The 12,404-nt window shown below is 38.9% G+C and overlaps 1 protein-coding gene and 1 long non-coding RNA gene across 10 annotated transcripts in view; one reads left to right on the top strand and one right to left on the bottom strand.

Moving 5' to 3' along the window:
* The window catches only part of LOC145459471 (uncharacterized), a 39,660-nt gene that overhangs the window by 25,282 nt on the left and 1,974 nt on the right, over positions 1-12,404 (bottom strand). For 4 of the 9 annotated variants that reach the window (XM_080338109.1, XM_080338108.1, XM_080338113.1 and 1 more), the window contains exons 2-11: positions 8,236-8,327; positions 8,106-8,170; positions 7,446-7,556; positions 6,181-6,257; positions 3,783-3,903; positions 3,657-3,716; positions 2,534-2,718; positions 1,852-1,987; positions 1,246-1,308; positions 553-582 (exon numbers count right to left, since the gene is read on the bottom strand). In XM_080338109.1, the coding sequence (XP_080194235.1) occupies positions 553-582; positions 1,246-1,308; positions 1,852-1,987; positions 2,534-2,718; positions 3,657-3,716; positions 3,783-3,903; positions 6,181-6,257; positions 7,446-7,556; positions 8,106-8,170; positions 8,236-8,327 (940 nt within the window). Of the gene's footprint in view, positions 1-552; positions 583-920; positions 945-1,245; positions 1,309-1,851; positions 1,988-2,533; positions 2,719-3,656; positions 3,717-3,782; positions 3,904-6,180; positions 6,258-6,327; positions 6,487-7,445; positions 7,557-8,105; positions 8,171-8,235; positions 8,328-9,477; positions 9,640-9,934; positions 10,095-12,404 lie in introns of those variants that run through there. The other 5 variants (XM_080338111.1, XM_080338112.1, XM_080338107.1 and 2 more) reach the window with 5 other exon arrangements.
* Positions 1-12,404, top strand: part of LOC145459490 (uncharacterized) — a 45,737-nt gene that overhangs the window by 2,586 nt on the left and 30,747 nt on the right. The gene's annotated exons all lie outside the window — the stretch shown is intronic.

Consider the following 12,404-nt stretch of genomic DNA (forward strand, 5'->3'; position numbering starts at 1 on the left):
TGATATTTGGTCTTGAACATCCATTACATTCATCAACACTCAACAGATCATAATAAGACAGTGAGCTGAGAACACCAGTATCCAGCAATAGTAATTTATAGAAAGGTAATTATAGATAGGAAGGTTGCTGAAAAAGTCCTATGTAATTATATTAGTTTACTCGAAATCCCATAATAGGGTCAATTATATCACCCACAGCAATTTATCAAGTCACCTCGCACTAACTTGGTGTAAAAATCGTTTGCGGTGAAATGATTAACAAAAAACGAAAAAGTGAATTCAAAGTTCTAGCAAACGTCTATTCATAATGGTAAACTTGGCACATAAAGGCGGGTGAGATGCAGTAGCCGCATCAGGCCATGCGGATGCCAGTGAAAAAAATGAAGCAATCGTGCAAAACTAAAAGTGCGTACACAGCGACGGTCAATCTCAAACGACAAAGGCGTAATGATTCACAAAACTACAAAACATAGCACAAAGTACACGGAATTACGATTGTATTCATCAGATTGTCATCACCACATTTATTACCAATCCGTCATGCCACGTTACCTGGTATTCATGTTCCAGCTCACGGTAGGCCTAAGAATCAAACACAATCGGAGAAATCCAAACAGTCCTAATAGGCCAGGATGGATGTGTGGTTCTTCATAATGAGACCATATTAGCCAGCTATTCAGCAAGATATTGGTGAAGGTACATGGCAACACCAGCTTCAAACTACATCAAGTTTGATCAGGCCATTTCTTAGTCAAGTACATAGTTGACATTCTCGAACTTTTATAACTCTATAAAGAGCAAAGTGGTACTTTTACATAGAGTGGCTTCACATCTATAGAATAAAGCGCTGTATTTAAAGTAAACCACACCGGTGTCGCAGAGTGTCAAGTCCATGTGCACCGTGAGTCACATATACATACCCAAGATACTTCCAGACATTAAGTATCAACACCTAAAACATTGTCCTGGATTATAACACGTAATACATCAAAAGAAATAGGCCATACACACTGAGATCAACTATCGACGGCTCATAATATGGAACGCCATTGTAGTTGACAATTGAGATTGTACTTCATTTATCCAATTATGAATAAAAAAACACGTAAAATTTCCCAAACGAACTACCCGACCACGAACATGAAATCAACATTCACACACGCAGACTACAAATGCACCAAATTTTACTTTAAATGGACATGAGATCGCAACGAGTCATTCAAGGATTCGCATCTATTCACTTACGGAATATTCGGATTTCAGCCTTTCGTCCTGATGCTTCGTTTTATGCAACTCGTCATTCAGCGCCTGAAATATCGATAAACTATTTCAAGTGACCCTTGAACTCTATCATTGCGTTCACCGAGTGGCCGATAAAGCTGACCTACGGAAAACTCGTAGCGTAAACATAGCAACAAACAATCACGTGTCATCGGAGGATATAGCCGGCTACGTATGGACAAAATTATTGCTGGGGAAATGAGTTATTGTGATCCTTCGACCTCCTGGAATTTGCCCGCCGATACAGATATATAACAAATTACAAGTGCAACTGCTACACTTGATATCTTTGACAGCGGTCGGTCTGAATCTTCTATGGATACATGCATTGGCAATTCACAATGTCGGCAAATAAGAGATCAATAGATAGTACTGGAACGAGATGAAATTCCATTAAAGCATTATGAATGATGGGCAATAGCAGCAGTCAAATTCATAGACCATGCATAGACTGATCCAGGCCAACTGCGAAAGTTTCAATGCATAATTCATGGCTGCCGCCTTCCAGCGCGTGGTGTGTGATCGTGTTCTAAAATGGTGCTGTATACAGATCGTAGGGCACTCAAAAACCTTATTCTTATTCTCCAAATCGGCAATATTATCCCTATCGCGGTCCAAGGCTTCGGAGTCAGCTTTCTTCTCGTCGGTCAGAGTTTCAATCATAACTCGTTTCACCGTCAAACCCTCGTGAAGTTGTTCAATGAGTCTAAAGGTAAATGAACAAAAAAAAAATAAACAGGTGGATATGTATAGTCGTACCACAACGCATAGTAGGCGGGAGACTTACATAAATAAGAATATTGCCAGCTCGAAATCAAACAAAAAGCATTCATTGATAAAAACTGTATACCAGGGGTTCTTAAAGTATGTGCACAAGCGGATGCTGGAATATGATATGCAAGTATTCAGCCAACACTTTCCGCGCCAGGACATATGACATGACGTTTTGGCCAATATACTATTGGGCAAAGTGCGGCACCACCAAAGCTAGCGTTAACTATGAAGTCTACTACACATTTTTGTAATTAAAAATGAAATGATATTACAGAGTCCAGTATTCTGTCAAAACTTACCTACTGCATACTATCCTCAGAGATTGTCAAGGATGAGGCACTAAATGAAAGAACTCCGGACCAATCTTACCAATAAACGTCACGGAATTCTGTATGCCGTGATTATCTTTTGGTACATTCTGACCGCACGAATGAATAATGGAGACGCCAAACAGATTAGGAAAAACAAAGCAACAAACCTGTCTTTTTCAGCCATTTCCTGTTCGAGTGAATCTAATTTTGCTAAATTTGCGATATTCTCCTCTGTTTTCACCGTTTCACCGTCTTTAGGCAAGGAATCTCGAAGCGCATCATTTTCTTTTGATGAATCTTCCAAATCTTTCATTAATTTCTGATTGTCTCCTTCAAGCTTGCGAGAGTATTCCTACACAAAACATATACAATTGAGGAATATATTCATATTGAAATGAGCCCGAATTTTTTTTTTTCGACTTACACTTGCTAGGGGTAATCTCAGCAACCAGTAGAGAATTCGAAAGAACATTGTATATCAACAATCATTTCACCAATTATGACATAACGGCATGAAATTTCGTGTAATCGCGGCGAAGAGATCGCTTAATCATGTGGAATTCCATGGCAAGGAATATATATTCAGTAGACTGCATCAACAATACACATCGGAAGGAAACCAAGGTCCATTTGGTTACAGTTCAATTGGGCAAATCAATCCTCAATGAAGAGCAATATTATCTCGCCGGATGCAGATAGCATTCCACTGTAGTAACAGTATATGTGGAGTGATGAGTCCAGTCCGTAGGGAGCAATGCAGAAATAGACATGCCATGCCAAGATGTTGAAGCAAGCGCTCAAACAGAACACTAGTTTTTATCGAAATCAAACATAATCACCATGACTAAATTCACATATACCCAGCATGTGTTTTCGTTAACAAAAAACGATGACTAAAAACCCAAATCTTTACATGCTGTGTAAATAATACGGTGAACTGTTTATATTGACCCTACCAGTTCAAATTCTCACGAGACCACGTCAATAACATCAACATTTTAATACCATGACTCCATTCCTTTTGTGAGGCTAGCCGAAATTCCAACAGCAGAATATCAATGCTATCAACACAACTGAAAATGCAGCGACTCATGGCCGCAGAATACCATTCTACATTCAGTCCACGATGATTGTTGAATCTACCATAACACAGCGCAAATCATAGCAGAACAATACAAGAACTGGAACAATTCTATATTCATCACAAACTCGTAATTCGGCCTGGATGTAGGCTGGATTTTTTGCCACACACAAAATGGAATCCTAGCTATTAAACCAAGAAAATCTAACCTGGAGTTGATGCACATCGTGAGCAAGACGCTCCGCATCCGTCCTCGCGGCTCTAAGATCCTGTACAGAAATTCTTAGTTTACCCTGTCCACATGGAATGCTACAAACGAAGCCCGTATAACAAACCTTATCAGCCTGTTGGATCTTTTCATTCATGGCGTCTCGCATTTGTTGCAGTTCCCTTTGCGCGTCTTCCCGAATTTTGCGAGACTCTTCGGGTGCGGCTTCCATGCATGCGACTGCATTTCTGTGAACGTTATCGCTACATTCAACGCGCGGTCGATATCGTTAGAAAATTGTGCTCGATCGAGCAAAATTCAAGTTCGAGAGTAACAGATAGATGGGAGTTCGGGAGCACAATGACAGAGCTCTAGAACTATAAATCATATTTTCTATACGATGAGGTGATCGATAGTGCAGTATTTCTAATTTTGCGGAGTATTTATGCAGTCACAAGCAACCCCTACTTACAAAACTTGAGGATACCTAGTTCTGCTCTAAGACTATTTTTATTTCCCCTTGTATGTTTTCAAAGTGCATCGGACAGGACTCGAATGACTTGATGAAACCGCACACATTGCAAAATATCGACGAGACTTTGCAAGATCCTGGTTCATACCGAATTATCAATAGCCCTTATAACCTAAATATCAACATCAGCATTACCTGAATGACAGATCGATGCAAGTATGTAGTGTAGCCCGCGTAGGGTCAACAGGCCCGAACAAATCTTTCAAAACAATTATCACAAGTCACCATGAACATGAAATTGTCCGGAAATTATGTCAAATAATAGGACTCCCGCACATGCCGTAGCCTGCCCGGCCTTGAATTAAGCATTTAAACTGACAGAAATAACACGGAAGGATTACGTCTCAAGTTGAAAAGCATTTCATATCAAATCCACTTCAATCCATCACATTTAGGATCACAAATCCCCATATTGAGAGACATTATACCTACTAAACATGAGCACAAAAGCACTCGAGTAAAGTAGCATATTTCACAAACTAAACAAACACCGCGACATTCTAATTGCGCCAACTAGCTAAGAAAATGTATGTTCGACCTATTGTTAGTAGATTTCTCAGGCATGCTTACATTCTCAAACATTATTATTTGCCTATATGCAGAAGAATGCCTACGGCCAACACGGTTGACGATGGGTTAGGTTAACAATAACCCTGTTCAACAATTGCTTCATATCTACCTCTACTAGGTATCGAAAGAAATATAAAAGAATTAATTCGGTAGTCGTGAGTTTGTATTGTCGCAAAAGAACATTGGCGGACGCGACTTGCATTGTACCTTCATAATGTGTCAACTGGTCAAAACATGATAAATCAATACGACTTTATATTCCATGAAGACAACATTGAAGAGAGAAGTATATACGAATTCAGGGCAAGTCTTGTTGAACAGGCAAACAACACCCTCATGACGCCTGGGTGAATTTCTACGTAGTCAGTTTCGAAGCAGGAAATTTATTTCCATTTACAAATTAAAGGTGGGATTTCTATTGAAATAAGCACTTTGACCGCAGTACCTATTAAGCCATAAATTTGTGTAAGTAAGTCCACAGTATGCAAGTACAAACCACAGTTCGGAGCAGACTATTTTAAACTAGTCTATATAGAATTCAATTTTCTACATCAATATTGGGAAAATCAATCATATTGTAGAAGGCACTTCTGAAGTACCGTAAACCAGGGTAACATCGGACAATTTCGTTTTAAATCTTGGAAACGCTGAATGCAGGGGTGGCAATGTCTCGGCTGAATGCCTACCCATTTTTTAAATATTTCGGCAAACTCTTGATTCATTAACCTTCTCATTCCATTTAAAAAGCTATCTGGCAGGTCATAACAAATATACTTGACGATACACTTTGACACAGATGAAGCAGCCACTTTTCAGAGCTCTAAATATCACATAGCCTATTCCACTGTCCAAAGTTACGCCGTTCTGATACAACATGATGGGATAACTTCAGACGTCACATTTTCTTATATTGATATACTTCAGACGTCACATTTTCTTATATTGATATAAGGGGGAGCACGTTGAGATATTTGCCACGGATTAAGACGACTTGGAGGTATCTGCTGCTAAGTTTTTAATCTATGATTCATATGCTATCTATACTTGATAAGAATTTCAATAAGCATCAATTTTGATGAAATTTACCACCGCCATTAATTTATCAATGTTGGGCCAAGTCTATCTGGTAGTGAAATGAATCCACCTTTTATTGAGACTACTCGTGGTACTGTTGCCTCATGAAAAAGAACTGGACATCCAGCGGCAACCCTTCTCCGTCATAAACCATTTGAATGTTTTACTGCTCAGTGTCCAAAGTTACCCCAGTTTAAGGTAACGCAAAGCTGTTTTCACAACTTCACATGAAATAGAAAAAATGATCTACATTAACAAGTTCATCGACTGCATGTAGTACCAAAACATATGCATAAGGAAATGATAGATTTTAATATGAGCTGGGGTAAGCAACAGATAAAATACTTACGATGCTCTGATAAGAAGGTCATGTTTGTCTTCGAGTTCTTTCCGAAGGCTGTCACATTCGATTTTCAGTTCAATATTCTGTCAAGCAAACAAAAACCGAATGAGCACTCACTCATTCATTTCCTACTATCATAATTATGACAACTACCTGGACAATTTTACCAATCTTCAAACTTGGCATAGCAGCCATATTTCAAATGCCAGGGCAGAAAATTAATCCCAACCCATCAAGCAATCGTTGTCAAAGTCAACCCAGTACAGAAGCAGATCTAATTCCAAACACAGTCAACCCATGAATGAGGAAATCAGTGTTGTATCTCGGTTTATACCCATTTGTTCAATCCCCTCATAATGGATGGTGGGCTTTAAATAATAAAATCTATTGTTCCATTGCTTTCATCCCGCTCAATGTTTTTGTCGGGAATCCGGAAGGGCTTGAAAAAATACAATATCTTTTATCGGCCTCCCTATAAGGGCCGTCACGCTAACCTCAACATCAAATACCCATTCCTAATCCATGTTGGCTCAGCACGGCCTAAAGCTATTCACTACAACAGCTACATCAACATCATTACCCGAACATCCGTGTAACCATAAAATAAAATGTACAACATACTAGAAATACCTTTGAAGCACAATATAAAAATTCCAATCATCTCGAATATTCATTAGATTTACTCGACACACAATGAAATAGATACAAAAGGGTTACGGAATTGTCACTTTTAGTCATGTGATACGCTATCAATTCAACTAGATGCAACGCATTACCAAATTAACACAATGGAGGCCGCGCCATTGTTCCCATAGAGGTGTGCCACTCAATGAACTCATTATAATGAGGACACTGACACGCAATGCACTCAAACTACTTCAGAGCTTGGAGGTGGAGCTAGTATGTTGATCGCTTTTTTAATAAGTAATTGATATATGGGTCTTTTCATGTCTAGACCATGAAAAAATTATTTGCATATGAATTTCCAAACACTAGTTAGTCTATCAGCCCTTGATACCCACACTATTAATTATTATCATCAAGTAATTAGTAGTGATTATCAAGCAATCAGTAGTGAAATGATGGCTGATATATTACTTTTAAACGGCATTTTTCATTTCATCATTTCATGAGAAATTAAGCTTATGTTACTGCAGGTATAGTAATCTTGCGATAGACGACTCCACAATGATTCCTTTGCCGGTAAATATGCCTGTTGTAAGTTTTGTACTATGCTTAATTCACTACTTATGACACTATGAGTTGCCTACCGTTTTGAATACATGTTCATTGTCATTGTTAAAGCCTTCTTGCATGCGTTCTTCCATGTGAAAAATCCTGAGCTTAAGACTGAAGTTTTCCTTTTTCAAGTCGGATATTTGCTGAAAAATAGATTGCAATCAAGACTTAGCTCTAATCAGGGATGGATGACAAATTAATTGCTTTCAGCTAGCATTCACGACTCGATTAGGTGTCGCGCACTGTTTGAGTATAGATATTCAAGTGTTGATTTTATCATCCGATCATATTTGCCCAGTAATCCAACATGTCCCTAAATCGACACCAATCGCCACTAGCAGAAAATGATCAAGACACGCCTGTTTACAAAGCTAATGCCATTTCAAGAGCAAATCAACCATTCCGCAAACATGCTCAGCATTCCGCAGTGAACTGATTAAAAAGGAAGCTCCATGAGAAAAAGTGTGAGTAAGGGTAATTCCCAACTGGCGCTTTCGAATGGTTTACAGGAGCTACTTTAATAATGAACATCCCTTGCATGATTAAACACAAATCAATATTCCTACAGTACTATAATGAGGTTAGGTCTGTTGAAAATAACATCTATCGACTAGATAGCTGAAAACGAACATGATTACCAACACACAATTCTTTAAATTGCTGATAACAATTGCCAAACAAAATTTACTTACGGTGGCAAAGTCTTTCATTGTTCTGCTACTACTCGGTGACATTCTACCATCTGGGATAGATAATACTGTAACGAAGCAATGGCAATTAAACGTCAGAGTCGTGGATTATCAAAACGCTGTGATTTCTTACAATAACCGTTCGCCATTTGCGCTTGGCCTGGATCACTCATCGTAGATGATAGTCCAACTGTCGTGTGGTCATCGAATCTTGTAATGTTGATACTGCCCAAAAAAGGACGTGTTAATCCGATCATATGAAATCAAAATGCTAAATTACACAGACACCATGAACATTGCACATACACCCCTACGCTTTTAAACACCAGTAAGTGTTATCTGTTAAAAGCCACTTAACAAGATGGGACTACAGTACAAAGTCTTTACAGCTTAAATACGAACATTTCCTGTAATTACACCATCATTTGTTGATCTCTCTACTTGTTCAACACAGAATCACATATCACATATGCCAATCACTAATATACAAGTGAATAATCTATCCATACAATAACAAGCCCTTTTTCGTAATCCCAACTTTGTAGTGACATTTTATGCTCATTATCAATTTAGCAAAAATTAAGTTATCAAGACATGCTTCCACATTAATGTAAATTATAAAAAATCATATAACAAATGCTATTCCAGTACCAGCACTATAATATCACTCAAAACATAGCCAAGTAGGCTAAATATAAATTATAGGATAACTTAATAAGAGATCAAGACACCAACCATGTACTACAAAAAACAACAACTTGACTAAAATAACATATCTAAGCCTTCAACTTCAACATATCTAACAAATGTACTGTGTTTGCCTTCATAAAAATGAAATTCTTGAGCCCAATGACAAATTTGAACTCACCCAATACTACTTAGTTAATATTGGTTATTTACGTGACAAATACCGCGTATTGTAAATCACTTCATAACATTTATAACTTGGCACACAACAGTTTCAAGTATTGGTACTCTTATATAATCTGAAGAGCGCAAGACATACATAACAAGTCCCACATGAATAATGTCACCATTTCTTTCAAGTAGTCTTGACTAGATAAAAGAAGTCGCACTTAGCTTGCTTTAAGATTCGAACAATGCAGGCTGGGTACTTTTGTAGGGACAATAGACAAGACCACATTCAATGTCCAACCCAGTTTTATCATTTGTTATTGAAACATCTTTCCTAAAAATTCATATGAACCTAATCACACCTTGACATACTTTTTATTGCATAATTGTAATGTGACTATAACAGTACAAGTGTAGAACCATCCATATTTGATGAGAAAACTGGTAAATTAAAATGATATATAATAACACAACACTTGGTTGCGTCCTACAAATGTTCAATACAACGTAAAATGCTCACCTTATTCTATTGCTTAATATATACTGTACTGGTTTCACATATAACACCTATACCATACTACTAAGTATGAACCATAGCAACTTTATTCAGTATCTTGTAGTGACCACACATACCCTAATAACCGCTACTTACGACCATTAAAAGTAACTATAATTGTAAAACAGTCATTATCTCTGATACGAAAAGCCCAGTGAGCAGTCCTCAGAATAATTCTCAATGCCCGCGGGTATTTGAACGTCATGTATTGTTGGAGATAAGTTCAGTACCGCGCCGGCAATTCTAGTATACAAACGACCGAGTTTACCAACCGAACGAGGATTTTAACGTAGGCGTCACGTAAGTCAACCTAGCAAATGAAACAGCTAAAAGATATATCGGTCGTAATAAAATGTGATGCGATTTCGCACCAGGATGTGAAAAGTAAAATCACGGATTCGGAACAACAACGCTGACCTACCTGTCGATTACAAACAACGCATTGTCAACGTATCCGACGGACTTGCTTTAATACAGCAGTGAAGAGCGATTATATGTGATGATCGGTAGCCTATGTACAAGTGTCGCGCGTTTCAGTAGCCTAACTACGCATTGCGAAGATATCGCATCTATTCTACCTTCGGCGAGATCAACAGACACGAATGATCAAGCAATTCCCACTCGGCTAGCCATCGGGTTGCGGTTAGTTTTGTTTTTCCCGTGCGCGCATCTTGGTTCGCAGGCATGCGGCATAGGTAGCTTTAAACCGCTGCATTAGCAACAGCTGCTAATCTCTTCCTCACCTCGTCCGAACAATGTATTCGCACCGAGGTTACGCGGGCGGTCAAAAAGTGCGCGAAACATCGATCACACGTCAGGCCGCCAACAAAGGCTCGCAATCTAATCAGCAAAGCCTCGCGTAATCTGCAGCAGATTGGATTTTGGCGTCGGGCATACGGGCTCAAATCGCATCACTATGCCTAACGTTAACTAAGGTGTAGCAGGCAATCCCGATCGGCGAGACGCAGAAGGAAACGGTCAAATTTTGATAGCTAATGCAACATTTGCGCGTGTGCGTGCAGTGCAACCGTACGGTAACAAGTCATATGGAACTTTGCTGTAGAGAATATCAGTCACAACTAGATGTCATAACGCTCGTGTCGTTAGACAGCGAATCACTACTCATTATACAGTGTGGGCGGCTGGGCACAGGTTGATGAACTTATTGGTTATTTACTCCTCCGCTATGACAGAATCGAATTCAGAGCAAACGCGGTATTTGCTAATTACGGCAGGTTGGTAGCGTAGAGTCATTAAAAAGGCAAAAGATACATTCCAACAACGGCGATGATTTACATTTCAACATTTGAGCTTCGACAATCTCAGCGCTGACGGGAAACGAGAATTGCGACACCAGTCGCGATCCACATTGGCGCGCGGTAGATGGAAACCGCAACCGCGACAAAGATGAATAGCGCCCGACTTCTTCTGACACCAGCGGTGGTGCAGGGCGAGAAAAGCGGCGATGGCCTGGCGACTTCATACGGATGTCAAGCGAATGTGAGCGATTAAAATCGGAAATAGCGTTAGCGCGCAGTAGTTTGAAGAAACGAGTCTGAAGCGCACTTGGACAACTAGATAATTATAGTTGCCTAATTGGAGCGAAATGCCGGTAATCTAATTCTAAATCAATTTGTGAAATGTTTCTTCGCGATAATTCTAATCAAATGTGAAAGGTTTCTAGGGTCCAATTTCAATTCTAATCTTAATATTGGTTTTCCTGAAAATGCTATAGAACTGTAGCCTGTAGTGTGAGCCAAGCTTAGTGCACAGATATTTGCCATTCTCTCGCTTGGAAGAATGAACTATGGTTTGATACTGACTGTACTTGATTCAATTTCTAATTCGAATTTAATTAGAGAAAAAAAGACTTCAGATATAATTCTGATTCTAGCCTAATATAAAAAATGGAACTATAGCTAAGATTCTAATACTAATCTAACTTTTAAATAGATGAAAATTCCAACGCTTGACTGAGGTTGCATCTTTGTGAAGTCCGAAGAAAGGTTTATATTTGTGGTTATCGACCTTTCGTCGCTGCAAGCCCCCTCTAGTTTCAGTTGAATCGAGCTCCATTATTGTGCAATCGTCATCTGTGCTGTGCAAATACTAACTGTAGGCTTGTGATTAACAGCGACAAGATTATCTTTTTCGTTCATAACATTTATAATAGGTAGGCCTACAAATTGGGCGGACTTTTATCATTTCCAAGAGAATTCTGCAGTTGCCTATCTTGCAATATGTGGTGGTGTCTTGAAAATCTGCGCCTTCAATTTGATACGAACGAGTGCCAAAAATCCGGTGGAGGCGAATGATTGTGAAACAGTTTTTTTAATGAACATATCACAACCAGCCTAGTCATTTCTATCCAGCAGCTCATCTTGAAGTTATTCTGGAATAGTGGTGATATGTAGGCTATATCGCAGGAGAAAATGGATGCCGTGAGGAGGTTTTGATCCCATTTTCTGGACAGATTAGAAAAAACTTCAGGAATTTCTATTTCAAACGAGTAACGACTGTTTATCAATTTGCGACACAACTACAAATCCAAAATGTTTTGCAAACATTTCGAATTCACCATGATTGAACTTGCCACTCAACTGATTATTTATTCCATAAACCACAATGAAACATCTCTAAACAGAAAGAAGTGTGTATCAGAGTAAGCTATTGGCAATTAAAATGAATTTGCGCGGTATGACATTTCATCTCACAAGGCCATTCTGTTGGATGTGGGTCATGTCTCGCGATTTTCCTAATTTAGAAAATTACAAATTAGTTAATACATCATTTCACAAAAAACATGTTTCGCGGACTACCTGAAAATGTTTTGCGAACTCACTGGTCTATATCATTGCAGACTAGTGCAATTTAGAAACTTTACTCGGGCT

Source organism: Botryllus schlosseri, chromosome 16, assembly GCF_051294905.1.
Source record: "Botryllus schlosseri isolate E-star chromosome 16, Bs_hap1, whole genome shotgun sequence".
In the NCBI taxonomy this organism is placed as follows: Eukaryota; Metazoa; Chordata; class Ascidiacea; order Stolidobranchia; family Styelidae; genus Botryllus; species Botryllus schlosseri.